Genomic DNA, 16,357 nt, shown 5'->3' with positions numbered 1-16,357 from the left:
TTATTATGATAAATTTCATTAAAGTGACAGTTGTTTTTCCATTCGGTCCCTCTTTTTGAAATTATCTTGGAGTTCTGTATTTGTTCATTTCATGTGGTCTACTGTATACGCACCAGATTTTTCTCCTTTTGAATTTCATACAATCCCTCAGTGTTTGTTTCTTACCTCAAATTGTATACTTAATAGGTTTATGATATTGCAACATCAGTAAACCTCTGATAGAATAGATTTAAAATACTGATGCCTTTGTTTATTTCGTTTAATTTCTTATTCTTAATGTTTAACGAGATTTTACTACAAATAAAATAATTTGTGTGTTACTTTAGTTTGGTATAAGGTTAAGGTATACCATGTTTATGAAAAAATAATAATCCGTACATTTGAATGTATGTAAATGAATTGAAAAGATAACATCAAGTCATCTGAAGTTTTTTTACGGAAGTTGTCTGTTTCGTTTGATGACAAGATAGTTAACTTGATCACGGATGACTAAATCATAATCAAAGCCATATAAATCCTTTCTTAAGAGAATATGAACGAATATTATTATCAATCTTTGATAAGTAATTAACATTTACATTGAAACACTGTACAATGAACTATTTTCTTGTGAATCGCTTTAAGATTGTTAAATTGTTAAGATTATTAACTGGAATCACAGTTAATGTAACAACAAATATCGATATAATACTTTAAAATCCTGACTGCAATCGAATCTGTAAGTATTATGAAACTAACATGAAATTGTTCAATCAAAACTCTAAATGGTACCCTTTGTTGAATTATCGTTCTTTACCACTTAATAAGGAAGGATTTAGACCAATATTACTTCCACAACTATTATTTTCTATAAAAAACACCAAAGAAACCATTGTACAAAATTCATTATATGAGTTAAGAAATATGGATAACTGAATTGCAATTCGTGATTAAAAATCTCAGCCTGCATTCGTTGGTGACTTTATACTACTTGCACACATTTCCATCTATCGTTACCCTGTTGCCAATTAATATTGACATGATTGCAGAAGGGTATCAGAAGATCCTACTTACAGTCCTCTAACATTTGTTTCAACCTAGCTGTCTGTAAAATATGGTTATAACGTAATGATGTAAAAGAGTTTTGTCATTTAAGAGTAGACCTTGAAAATGTTATTCTCCAATGTAAAGTATTAAGCTTAACAACAATTAAAATTATGTCATATATGCATGCAATAATCAAATCAGTATTCAAATATCTCTACGTACTCCACTGCTAGTTGTCTATGATTTCTACAAAATTAATGTTATGCAAAAATGAATTTTTAAAATATCATCTTCAGGGATTTGAAGAACAATATCATTACAAAGATAGATGCAAACACATTCGAAGGATTGTCGGCGCTTACAGTCTTGTAAGTAACTCAATTCCGCAAAGAAGAACACAAATGCTGCCATGTGCTGTTGGTTTGCTATTGCATTATATCATACATCTTCTAGTATTAATTTATTCATGTTGAATTTAAAAAAAAAGGTCAATTGCAACCTTTCTACAAATGTCAAAATTCGTGTTATATTAATTTGGTGGTAAGTTCACATGGCCCCTTTCTTAAACGTAAATCATTTTGTATTTCTATAGAAAAAGCATACGACTAATCGATACATTTCAAATTATCTTAAGTCCTACATCTTTATATGTATATACTAGAACATTCGAACTATCTATTTTTACCGATTATGTCCTGTTCTTGACGGTGAAATTTTTACTGAATTTTGATAAACATGACTGTTGATGTATGCATACCAAAAAGTGAAAAATCAAAAAATACCGAACTCCGTTTTGAAAACAAATGTTGACGTTTAAGAGTAGACATTAAAGATACGAACACTTTAACATAAACCAGTTAAGCACACGGTATAACAAAACAGTGACTATGGGATTGTATCAAAAACATATATCATTACCATTGACACGGTCTACTTAGGAGTACCATGTATTTTAGTGTTATTGTTCACATGTAAATTGTTTCAGTTTTTTTTTAGTTAAGGATAAGGTTTCCGAGCCAGTGTTAGTATTATGGCTAGTGTTTGAAAAGGGTTAGTGTTAGGACAAATTATAAGTAAGATCATTCCATTAAGGTAAACGAATGTGTATGATACAATAATTTTTTTCATATTTTGAATGGGGATTGACAGTTTGTGTTGGTATTATACAAAACATCCCACAAAAGTCCTGTGATTGTTCAATAACGAGAAATATTGCGCAAAATATATTATAAGCACCAAGGATTGTATGGACTTCACAGGGACAACTTAGGTAACTGAATTGAAAATTGATGACTGATTTTCCTAATGTCTGCAAACAGTTGTATTGACCTAGCTGCTGTAAAATATTGTCACAATGCTGTAAAAGGATCTGAGGACAAGAGCGTTTAGGTTTAAGAGTAGACCTTGAAAAATGTTATTCTCCAACTTAAAGTATTAAGCTTTTAAGCACTGTCATTATGTCATGTATGCAATGCAATAAGTAAATCTGTTTTCAAACAGCTCTACGTACAACACTATCAGTTTTTTATGATTTCTACAAAATTAATGTTATGCAAAAATGAATTCTAAAAATATCATTTCCAGGGATTTGGAGAACAATAACATTACAAAAATAGATGTAAACACATTCGGAGGATTTTTGGCGCTTAAAGTCTTGTAAGTAACTTAATTCCGCAAAGAAGAACACAAATGCTGCCATGTGCTGCTGGTTTGCTACTGCATTATATCATACATCTTCTAGTATTAATTTATTCATGTTGAATTTAAAAAAAAAAAGGTCAATTGCAACCTTTCTTCAAATGTCAAACTTCGTGTTATATTAATTTGGTGTTAAGTTCACATGGGCCCCTTTCTTAAACGTAAATCATTTGTATTTATATGGATAAAAGCATACGACTAATCGTTACATTTCAAATTATCTGAAGTTCTACATCTTTATATGTATATACTAGAACAGTCGAATTATCCGTATTTTTACCGATTATGTCCTGTTCTTGACTGTGAAATTTTTAATGAATTTTGATAAAACATTACCGTTAATGAATACATATCAAAAAGTAAAAAATCAAAAAATACCGAACTCCGTTTTGAAAACAAATGTTGACGTTTAAGAGCAGACAGTAAAGATACGAACACTTTAACATAAACCAGTTAAGCACACGGTATAACAAAACAGTGACGATGGGATTGTATCAAACACATATATCAGTACCATTGACACGGTCTACTTAGGAGTACCATGTATTTGTTATTGTTCACATGTAAATGGTACAGTTTGTTTCAGTTTAGGATATGTTTTCCGAGCCAGTGTTAGTATTATGGCTAGTGTTTGAAAAGGGTAAGTGATAGGGTTAGTTATAAGTAAGAACATTCCATTAAGGTAAACGAATGTGTATGATACAATAAAATATTTTCCTATTTTGAATGGGGATTGACAGTTTGTGTTGATGGATTACTGTGGTATTATACAAAACATTCTACAAAAATCCTGTGATTGTTCAATAACAAAAAAAAAATATTGCGCAAAATATAATATAAACATAAGGGATTGTATGGACTACATAGGGACAACATAGGCAAAGTTGACCTTAGATGAATTGGGCTATTTGTTTTAGGTATTTTTGTCATATAGCTCTTCAACTGTTTCGGTACTTATACATCATCGGATTTCAAATGTTTGGCTTTGAGCGTTCCTGATGAAGGTAAATCCAGAAAAGCGCTTCGGACGCATGAAATTATTAAACGTGATGTTTTCAATTTTTTACATCACTGGGTCGATACCTCTGCTGGTGGACTATCAGTCCCCGAGGGTATCATCAGCTCAGTAGTCAGTACTTCGGTACTGACATGATTTATAACAAACCTTTTTAAAATTGTCCGTTTATAAATTTTGAAATTATAAAGAAACTAAGGTTTCAACTCCCTCAGGCAAAGTTGACCTTAGATGAATTTGGCTATTTGTTTTAGGTATTTTTGTCATATGGCTCTTCAACTGTTTCGGTACTTATACATCCTCGGATTTCAAATGTTTGGCTTTGAGCGTTCCTGATGAAGGTAAATCCAGAAAAGCGGTTCGGACGCATGAAATTATTAAACGTGTTGTTTTCAATATTTTAGGTAACTGAATTGAAAATTGATGACTGATTTTCCTAATGTCTGCAAACAGTTGTATTGACCTAGCTGCTGTAAAATATTGTCACAATGCTGTAAAAGGGTCTGAGGACAAGAGTGTTTAGGTTTAAGAGTAGACCTTGAAAAATGTTTTTCTCCAACTTAAAGTATTAAGCTTAAAAACACTGTCATTATGTCATGTATGCAATGCAATAAGTAAATCTGTTTTTAAACAGCTCTACGTACAACACTACCAGTTTTCTATGATTTCTACAAAATTAATGTTATGCAAAAATGAATTCTAAAAATATTATTTCCAGGGATTTGGAGAACAATAACATTACAAAGATAGATGCAAACACATTCGGAGGATTGTCGGCTCTTACAGTCTTGTAAGTAACTTAATTTCGCAAAGAAGAACAAAAATGCTGCCATGTGCTGCTGGTTTGCTACTGCATTATATCATACATCTTCTAGTATTAATTTATTCATGTTGAATTTAAAAAAAAAAGGTCAATTGCAACCTTTCTACAAATGTCAAACTTCGTGTTATATTAATTTGGTATTAAGTTCACATGGGCCCCTTTCTTAAACGTAAATCATTTTGTATTTATATGGATAAAAGCATACGACTAATCGTTCCATTTCAAATTATCTGAAGTTTTACATCGTTATATGTATATACTAGAACAGTCGAATTATCCGTATTTTTACCGATTATGTCCTGTTCTTGACTGTGAAATTTTTACTGAATTTTGATAAAACATTACCGTTAATGAATGCATATCAAAAAGTAAAAAATCAAAATATACCGAACTCCGTTTTGAAAACAAATGTTGACGTTTAAGAGCAGACAGTAAAGATACGAACACTTTAACATAAACCAGTTAAGCACACGGTATAACAAAACAGTGACGATGGGATTGTATCAAACACATATATCAGTACCATTGACACGGTCTACTTAGGAGTACCATGTATTTGTTATTGTTCACATGTAAATGGTACAGTTTGTTTCAGTTTAGGATATGTTTTCCGAGCCAGTGTTAGTATTATGGCTAGTGTTTGAAAAGGGTTAGTGTTAGGGTTAGTTATAAGTAAGAACATTCCATTAAGGTAAACGAATGTGTATGATACAATAAAATATTTTCCTATTTTGAATGGGGATTGACAGTTTGTGTTGATGGATTACTGTGGTATTATACAAAACATTCTACAAAAATCCTGTGATTGTTCAATAACAAAAAAAAAATATTGCGCAAAATATAATATAAACATAAAGGATTGTATGGACTACACAGGGACAACTTAGGCAAAGTTGAGTTTAGATGAATTGGGCTATTTGTTTTAGGTATTTTTGTCATATACCTCTTCAACTGTTTCGGTACTTATACATCATCGGATTTCAAATGTTTGGCTTTGAGCGTTCCTGATGAAGGTAAATCCAGAAAAGCGCTTCGGACGCATGAAATTATTAAACGTGATGTTTTCAATTTTTTACATCACTGGGTCGATACCTCTGCTGGTGGACTATCAGTCCCCGAGGGTATCATCAGCTCAGTAGTCAGTACTTCGGTACTGACATGATTTATAACAAACCTTTTTAAAATTGTCCGTTTATAAATTTTGAAATTATAAAGAAACTAAGGTTTCAACTCCCTCAGGCAAAGTTGACCTTAGATGAATTTGGCTATTTGTTTTAGGTATTTTTGTCATATGGCTCTTCAACTGTTTCGGTACTTATACATCCTCGGATTTCAAATGTTTGGCTTTGAGCGTTCCTGATGAAGGTAAATCCAGAAAAGCGGTTCGGACGCATGAAATTATTAAACGTGTTGTTTTCAATATTTTAGGTAACTGAATTGAAAATTGATGACTGATTTTCCTAATGTCTGCAAACAGTTGTATTGACCTAGCTGCTGTAAAATATTGTCACAATGCTGTAAAAGGGTCTGAGGACAAGAGTGTTTAGGTTTAAGAGTAGACCTTGAAAAATGTTTTTCTCCAACTTAAAGTATTAAGCTTAAAAGCACTGTCATTATGTCATGTATGCAATGCAATAAGTAAATCTGTTTTTAAACAGCTCTACGTACAACACTACCAGTTTTCTATGATTTCTACAAAATTAATGTTATGCAAAAATGAATTCTAAAAATATTATTTCCAGGGATTTGGAGAACAATAACATTACAAAGATAGATGCAAACACATTCGGAGGATTGTCGGCTCTTACAGTCTTGTAAGTTCCTTAATTCCGCAAAGAAGAACAAAAATGCTGCCATGTGCTGCTGGTTTGCTATTGCATTATATCATACATCTTCTAGTATTAATTTATTCATGTTGAATTTTAAAAAAAAGGTCAATTGCAACCTTTCTACAAATGTCAAACTTCGTGTTATATTAATTTGGTGTTAAGTTCACATGGCCCCTTTCTTACACGTAATCATTTTGTGTTTATATTGAAAAAGCATACGACTTATCCTTACATTTTAAATTATCTGAAGTCCTACATCTTTATATGTATATACTAGAACAGTCGAATTATCCGTATTTTTACCGATTATGTCCTGTTCTTGACTGTGAAATTTTTAATGAATTTTGATAAACATGACCGTTAATGAGTGCATATCAAAAAGTAAAAAATCAAAAAATACCGAACTCCGTTTTGAAAACAAATGTTGAGGTTTAAGAGCAGACAGTAAAGATACGAACACTTTAACATAAACCAGTTAAGCACACGGTATAACAAAACAGTGACTATGGGATTGTATCAAAAACATATATCAGTACCATTGACACGGTCTACTTAGGAGTACCATGTATTTTAGTATTATTGTTCACATGTAAATGGTACAGTTTGTTTTAGTGTAAGATAAGGTTTCCGAGCCAGTGTTAGTATTATGGCTAATCTTGTAAGTAACTTAATTCCGCCACGAAGAACACAAATGCTGCCATGTGCTGCTGGTTTGCTACTGCATTATATCATACATCTTCTAGTATTAATTTATTCATGTTGAATTATTTTTGTAAAAAGGTCAATTGCAACTTTTCTACAAATGTCAAAATTCGATTTATATATTAATTTGGTGTTAAGTTCACATTGGGCCCTTTCTTAACCGTAAATCATTTTGTATTTATATAAAAAAAGCATACAACGAATCATTACATTTCAAATTATAATTAGTTCATAAAAACTAAACAGCAACCAATTAACCACACTAGATGCATATTCTTTCAAAGGTCATGCAAACATTCTGCTGCAAAAGAGTTAGCAGGATGAATGAATGATATCTACACTCACAAGTTCCAAGGTCATCATCACGAATTGGTTGATTGACAAGAACTATCATTTTATCAACTATCTAACGACATGGTTTTTTTAATCCAAATCTTTATATGCATGTACTAGAACAGTCGAATTACGCAGGCAGGTTAATGCACTTGAAAAAAAGGCATTGATTTTTGATGATTGCATCGAAATCGAAATCTGACGTCATTTTCTAAACTATGCGACACGTGATTGGCTAGAACGTTTCGTCGACATCAAGTTTGAGCTTGTCACGAACAGCTGATCGGGCACCTTGTTATGATAGAAGTCAGTGTCAACCGTCTAACAGAACACGTTAATATAGAAGGATGTTGCTTATATTTTGAGGTAAATTTGTTTTAAATTATTTCAAACTTCTACAGTGGAGGTTCGTCGATATACATTTCATTGATGATTGAGTAGGAATGTAGATAAAGCTGCATTGTTAATTAAAAGGGGGCTAATTTGTTGCACGTTTCGCTGACAACATTACTAAGGCAGTCCGTATAAACAACTTCCTTTTAATAATTTATACAAGTCAACACTATTTTACTCGCTTATAAACAATTCTATCTTCGTTGAACATTGTCTAAGTAACTTTATGTCGACATTTTGCAGACCGACCTGCCATGCACAGATGCGGGTCAAGGATTTTTTAATCACGGGCCCATGATCAGCAATGCAACGTATTAGGAGTGGAATTTATTAAAAGTCCGAGCACCATGTCAGCCGAACCCCATCCCCCTTTAATTCGCCTCTTATAGTTGTCATGATTCGAATTTTATGTTAGAGGCAAATACTTGGCCTATTAAGATCTATTAAGTATATTTTGAGCATGAATCTTCAGATTGCTCTGATTCCACATGCAAAATCATTTCCTTACTAGATATTTATTCCAATGTATAGCATATCACAAAACCAAAAAAAGAAAATAGTTAAAAATATATGCATACAGGGCATGCCTGCATTTAATAAAATTGCTTAGACAGGCACATGAGATGTTTAAATATTGTGAAACTATCATTTATTATCATGGTCATAATTTAAAAACAATTTTTCATTGATGGTTTAAAATCTGATAGTCATCATACTTTCATTTTTAATCATCCCTTTTTGTGTACATTTAATTTTGTTCTTTATTCATTTATTCTGTTTATAGTCATTAGGTTAATATTTATTTGTTATATTGATTAACTAATATAAAAATTAGTACCTGAAGTCTATGTTTTTTTTTGTGTAAATCTTTTCCCATTTTGACAAGCAGCACATAAAAACATTTACATAAATCTTATTTTTGTTTATTTTCAATCTGGTGTGTACAAAAACTTAGTTTGAAACCTTTCAGTAATATTGTAACTTCATTTGCAGCCATGCATACATTAAAACTCTTGGATGGTGGTTACATCTTTGACTATGTTTAATATTTAAACCCAGGGATGAATAATGAGACGCCCTCTTTCTTAAGTGTTCATAGTAGGCTGCTGATGTTAAAAAAAGAGGGACGAAAGATACCAGAGGGACAGTCAAAACTCATAAAACAAACTGACAACGCCATGGCCAAAAATAAAAAGACAAACTGACAAATAATAGTACAGATGACACAACATAGAAAACTAAAGACTAAGCAACACGAACCCCACCAAAAAACTGGAAGTGATCTCAGGTGCTCCGGAAGGGTAAGCAGATCCTGCTCCACATGTGGTACCCGTCGTGTTGCTTATGTTATTACAAATCCGGTAAAAAGTCTAATTCGGTAGGTCACATTCGTGAAAAGGGAAGGGTATTGTAGTTACGACATAATGAACATATCCGATATCATCTGTGAAACGGTTATTCTATAACGGTCAACCAACTCGTGATGGCGTCCGTAAAATTTACGAAGAGATGATTTCAACTTCACCATTTGGAACTCTTGGTTTAATAGCATCCTTGTGAGCAGCAATCCTCTATCAAGGAAATCATGATAGGAATTTTTAAAATCCTGCCCATACAATCTCAATGTTCAAAACAGAAAAATATATGTTTACCTATCAGAACTTAATTAAAACCATTTTATTCATTTACTTAGTGGAATATTTGCCGCTTGCTTGTATATAATTAAACAAAAACAAAAGATACTTCGATTCTTCCTTAAGAAATCGCGTAAAAACCAGAAATATATCCTTAAATGTACATGAATTGTACAAAATATCAGTTGAAATCCATTTCCTGGTTTGTCTTTGCCTTTTTCTTGTTGCCCACCTGAATTTCCCTAAAAATGGGCATTTGATGATTACATTTTTTCAAATTGACTCGAAAGTGAACTGCTATTGTTAATTCTTTCGTTAAAGGAGTAATGTCTTGCCTATTTCACAATTCAGATATTATTTCTTGATTTTTTATAACCACCTGTGAATTTTTTACACTAATTTTATACACTCAACTTCCGAACTTTGGACTCAAATTTTAAAAGTGTGCACCATTTTTTGATTCTACGACCAGGCAAAATATAAAGTTTAAACATTTCTCTAAACGAAAATTCATAATTAAGCCTGCAGTTAGGGTGGTCCATTAAAGTTGAAAATTTGTTGGCTTGGTCACTCCACTATAATAAACTGTTTTCATTATTTTTTCAGTATTAAGATGACTTGGAAGCAATGATGTTATAATAAAAAACTAACTGAAATTGGAAAGAGTTATCAGAGAAAAAGAGTAAGCATTTTCATTTGAATATCAACATACACAAGGAAATTGTCAGACCATGTATAACCATATATTGGGATAATTTAAGATCTATGCATGAAAAGAGAGTGAAATGAATGTTTTAAAGATACAAGTGTGGGGCCATATATAACAAAACTATAACACTGCTAGATATGAAATAGTCCCTGTCATGACACATTTGAACTTTGGAATGAAGCACTTTTCAGTATAACAACAAAATGAAGAATTACATGTTCAAACTGAAACTGGATCATTGAAGACAAAGAATTGAAAACAAAGAATGAAAGATTTAAATCAAAGGAAAGGACTGTGCACTTCTTTCTTGTAATTTCAACACATACAAGGAAATTTATACATAAACAGTGAACTGAGTGAGAATAATAATTCAAACATCATATTCTGGCAGGCTGGTAATTGCATGTTCTTACACATTGTTGTCAATATAATGGAATTTTATGCGACTGTCATACAAGTCAGAGGATTAGCTAGCTAGCAATAAAACCAGGTTTAATCCACCATTTTCTACATAAGAAAATGCCCGTACCAAGTCAGGAATATGACAGTTGTTATCCATTCGTTTGATGTGTTTGAGCTTTTGATTTTGCCATTTGATTAGGAACTTTCCGTTTTGAATTTTCCTCGGTGTTCGGTATTTTTGTTATTTTACTTTTTACATGTATTTAAGATAATTCTTGCCATGTTACATGTGAATTTAAAGAAAAACTAAGGAATAAAGAATTTTCTTGTAGAACAATAACATGAGAAAATCAACAAGAAGATATTTGTCAACATTTATCATCGATCATGAAAAAGCAAAAAAAAAAAGTATTGTATGTATTGTAATAAGGATTATCAGTTAAATGTGACATGTACAATGCTTTTGATATTAAGTGTGAGAAAACCATTTAAAAATGATTGAAAAATTATCATAAGTTTTTATGAGACTTTAAATAGACATTATGTATTTATTAATCAATTAATACGCATGATGAACTCAAGAAGTAAAGTCTTTGTTTCACATGCATACCCCTTTATTAAATAAACAAAAATGGTCTCACCTCTTATTTTATGGTTTTTTTTATAACAATAAACAAATGAGTACTTATTTACCTAGTATTATAGTTGTGACCGGTTTTAATCTTGGATCAATTGAATTGCTTTCAAATTTATTTATATATTTTATATTTATATGTTTTATACTGAAGAGACTGCAATGAATGAATGATGCATGTTCAGCAAATCCAGACATTCTAGCTTAAAGCAGTCATTGTCTCTTGAAAGATGCATTTACATATGTGACAGTTTTCTGATCCTTATTAATTTCAGTGAAGTATGTAAAAATGTTTTAAAAAAAACATTTTCAAAGTTTTTATAAGGTCTGAGCAGATTTGTATTTCACATGAAACACCCAGAATTTGTGTAGAATGGGCTTCATACGTTCTTTTCTTATCAGGAGAAGTATTTGTTTTAAAAAGATTGTATTGCCGTAAGTATTCTCAAAGTAGTAAAAAACCCTATGAGAATTGAAGTTAAGTAAGTAAACAAGTTAATTTTATTTACAGTCGTCTTATAAGTGGAATTAGAACTGAACATGAGAATACAAAAGCTCTTATAAAGTGTATATGATGGCTAACGTTAGGGTAACCTACCCCTTTTTCCCCCTCATAACATTCGTATTCATCATGATTCTTTTCAGATTCATTAACACATTCAAGTATAAAAACGATAAAAATAACATTACTTTACATCTTTAATGTGTCCATTTCAAGTAAAAAAATATCAAAATGTCGTTTATTTCTTTCCCGGCACTTTGACACCGTAAAGTAGAATAATCGATGTAAATCATTTCATTGTTTACATGTCGGCGCGAAAGGACTTATGTATCATTCATTTATAAAGATCTAATTGGCGCAGCCTGTTAATATTTATTGATATCTTTGGCATATTTATTCTTGAAAAGCTCATGAATACTGAGATTGATGTTTCTTGTTTTTAAAATGAGCACAACACTTTTAAAATGGACATGGAAGACACAGCTGTTACAGGAAAGATAATATTTTTATCAACCAAATACAACTTTAATTTTATTCATTAGTGTAGTTCTTTGGGGTGTGCCGGGCTCGTGAAGTTGAAAGTACACACGCCATCTTTGGATGTCGCCCGTACCATGGTAACCTGGTGGGCAGTTCTGAGACACCAGAAATTAAAAGTTTCTTGAGAAAAATTCAAAACAATTTCAAATTCTAAATTAACCGTAGAACAGCATTAACCTGCCTGCGTGTCAGTATTTTTACTGATTATGTCATGTTCTTGATTCTGAAATTGTGACAAAATTTTGATAAACATGACTGTTGAGGGTTGCATAGCAAAAAGTAAAATATCAAAAATACAGAACTCCAAGGAAAATTCTAAACGGAAAGTGGCAAAATCAAAAGCTCAAACACATCAAACAAATGGAAAACCACTGTCATATTCCTGACCTGGTACAGGCATTTCCTTATGTAGAAAATGGTGGATTAAATCTGGTATTATTGCTATTTAAATCTATCACTTGTATGAAGAGACGCTTATCTCAACTAACACATGTTTTTAGTTGACGCCATTTATTTGTATATTTTTTGGATGTGTAATGTCAATAGTGTTGTATATCTAAAAACCAATTTCTATGATGGCTGCTTGATCCCGATTATCGTCACGTTCATCGATTATGTCCTTTTATGTTGCTCTTACAATTTTTTCAATAGAATGGAACTATGAATAAACTCATCATAGATACCAGATTAAAATTTTGTAGCCAGACTCGCTTTGTTGTCTACAAAAAACTCATCAGTAACGCACGAATAAAAAAACTTAACCAGGTCAAATAAAGTACATAGGTAAAAAGCAGTGAGGACCTAAAATTGTTTGGATTTGTTTTAGTCGATTGAATTGTATAATAAGAACATGTGGATGTATGTAAAATAAGATATTTTCAAGTCATTTCTATGGTTAATAACTGGAATCACACTTAATGTTACATACTATCAACAAATATCGATGTATTACATTTAACTTCTGACTGCCATCGAGTCTGGAAGGTTTATGAAGCGAAAATTAAATTGTTCAATTATAACTTTAAGTGATACCCTTGGTTAAATGGTTACTTTTCAGTGAGGAAGGAAATATGATTTGAACCAATATTACTTCTACTATAATAAATTGCTAAACAAAATGAAAGGAACTGTTGTGCAAAGTATATTATATGAGTTAAGAATTAAGGGTTCCCTCTGACAACTTAGATAAACTGAATTGAAATTTGTGATACTTATTCACAGTCAGCATTCTTTGGTGACTTTATACTACTTGAACACAAATCCATCTATTGTTAACCTGTTGCCAATCGATTTTGTCATGATTGAATAAGGATATCAACCTTTGATGTCATAAGATCCCACTTAGAGGTAATTTCCTAATGCTTATAGAGTATGACTATGGTAAGTTTGCTTGCTTTGTTTGTATAAACGTTTGCTCAAGCGTTGTAATTAAGATTGACATCTGCAAACAATATAGATAGGCATACTATGAACATCAAAATTATTTATTTTGTAAAGATATTTCCTTTCTCTATTTGAACTGTACACGTATACCTAACAACAAAATTATTTTCATTTACCTGTGTTTAAAGTAATTTCAAGTGGCTGATTTTTTGTTCGAGCATATTGTTTTTCTTAAATTGTTTAACATTTCATAGCGGTATAACATGTTACTTTTATTATTCTTCCCTTACTTTATTTATTTTGTATTTACATTGTATTATAGGTCAAATTTATTTGTTTAGTGTATGTTCACTGGTATTAATATGTCCTTTGATTGAGTTAAGCTATTTCAGTTGATATTTTATAGTGTGTCTTTCTATGTTGTGATATTACACTATTGTTTCAGAAAAAGGGTGAAGGTTTGGTACCAATGAAACGTTTAAACCCGCTGCATTTGTTTGCACCTATCCTAAGTCAGGAATCTGATGTTCAGTAGTTGTCGTTTGTTGTTGTGGTTCATAAGTGTTTCTCGTTTCTCGTTTTTTATATAGATTAGACCGTTGGTTTTCCCGTTTGAATGGTTTTACACTAGTAATTTTTGGGGCCCTTTATCGCTTGCTGTTCGGTGTGAGCCAAGGCTCCATGTTGAAGACCGTACTTTGACCTATAATGATTTACTTTTATAAATTTTGACTTGGATGGAGAGTTGTCTCATTGGCACTCATACCACATCTTCTTATATCTATAGATAAACCTGTTTATATTATATTTAGATTTGATTGGACGTCATACCAAATACAATTGTACAATATACGAACAAAGCAAGCAAGCTAACCAAAGTATTACTCTACAAATTCATTTTTTATAAAGCCGTTTACTTGTTTAAGTACAACACAAATTGTTATAGGTTTTAGAGCATTTCTGGCAGATGTTTTTATGTATTAACAAGTATTCCAACAATTCTGACTCATCCAATTTTCGACAAATGTTTTATTATATTGTAAAGTTTACCATTTTAAAGTAATAAAAATTAAGGAAGTAAGATATATGCAATTGAATAATAAAATAACTTAAAGGATCGCACTTTTGTCCATTGAGAGATTACCATGCATCAGTTTTATGACAAAATAGTAAACTGCAGCAGGAATTAATATATTCTGATTACAATTAAGGCCAATATCCTAAGACAGGAATACTCGTAAGAAGCTGTTGCTATTTCGATTGGTAATTATCATTTTCAGAACAACCAAACCATTGTAATTTGGTCAATGTTCACGTATCTTTCTTCTATTTTGTCATATATGTTTGGATTTATAGGTAATCAACTGTATTCCAAGTTTATATAAAACATGTATCAACAAATATCGATACATTACGATAAATATCTGATTTTGGTTTAGTCTGGTAAGTTTTATACAACGAATAAATGAAAACATTTCAACTAAAGCTCTAGAAATATGCGTAATTTTGCAAAGATGTAGTAAATACTGATTCGTGAGGGCATTTCAGGTTTCATAAAAAAAAAACAACGATAATATTGCGCAAATTATAATTTACTCATAAAGCATTGTATGGACTTCAAAAGGACAACTTCGGTAACTGAATTGAAAATTGTTTACAGATATTCATTGATATTCTTCATGTTAGTCAACATTTGTATTGACCTGGCTGCTGTTAAAAAAAATTACAAACACAAATAATTTGTTATTCAAATTCATCATTCGTAATGCTGTAAAAGGATCTGAGGACAAGGTTTTTTAGTTTTAAGAGTAGACCTTAAAAACACTGTCATTCTGTCATGTATGCATGCAATAATCAAATCAGTTTGCAAACAGACCTACGTACATCATTGCCAGTTGTCTTTGATTTCTAAAAATTAAATGTACTGCAAATTGGAATTTTAAAAATATTATTTTCAGGAATTTGAAGAAAAATAAAATTACAAGGATTGATGCCAACACATTTAAAGGATTGTCGGCGCTAACAACATTGTAAGTAACTTAACATCGCGAAGAAAAAAAAAGCCGCCATATGCTGCTTGATGTCTAAAATAATTGCATTATATCACACATAGATTATTAATTTATTTATGTTCAATTATTTTTTATGTGATATCTATAGGCATCTCTTTATTCTTTTTTGAAAAGGTAATTGCAACTTTTCTACAAATGTCAAAATTTGTGTTTAGTTAATTTTATGTTAAGTTCACGTTGGACCTTTTCGTAAACGTAAATCCTTTTGTATTTATAAAGATGAAAATACAACGAATCATTACATTTCAAAAATATATTTTGTTTATAGTACTAAACGGCCACCAATTTAACGCACTAGATGCACTTTCTTTAAAAGCCTTTACAAAAAGTCTGCTCCAAAAGAGCTATCAGGGTGAACGAATGATATCGACAAGTTTCACGGTCACAATCACGAATTAGGTGATTGACACTATCTGTTTACTCAACTCATGAATGACATGTTTTTTTTTTAAATCCTACATCTTTATATGCTTGTACTAGAACAGTCGATTTATCTGTATTTTTACCGATTATGTCCTGTTCTTGATTGTGAAATTTTGACTGAATTTTAATGAGCATGACTGGTGATGAATGCATAGCAAAAAGTAAAATATCAAAAATACCAAACTCCAAGGAAAATTCTAAATCAAAAGTCCTTTATTAAATGGCAAAATAAAAAGCTC

The 16,357-nt window shown here is 31.3% G+C and overlaps 1 protein-coding gene across 1 annotated transcript in view; it reads left to right on the top strand.

The window, feature by feature from the left end:
- Positions 1-16,357, top strand: part of LOC127720413 (insulin-like growth factor-binding protein complex acid labile subunit) — a 162,631-nt gene that overhangs the window by 50,994 nt on the left and 95,280 nt on the right. Inside the window, exon 6 of the mRNA XM_052226992.1 lies at positions 1,323-1,394. Within this exon, the coding sequence (XP_052082952.1) occupies positions 1,323-1,394 (72 nt within the window). The remainder of the gene's footprint in view (positions 1-1,322; positions 1,395-16,357) is intronic.

The sequence above is a fragment of the Mytilus californianus genome, unplaced genomic scaffold, assembly GCF_021869535.1.
Source record: "Mytilus californianus isolate M0D057914Y unplaced genomic scaffold, xbMytCali1.0.p SCAF_11, whole genome shotgun sequence".
Classification (NCBI taxonomy): Eukaryota; Metazoa; Mollusca; class Bivalvia; order Mytilida; family Mytilidae; genus Mytilus; species Mytilus californianus.
Note: the sequence above shows the minus strand (reverse complement) of the source record. Positions and strands in the feature narration are given on the sequence as shown.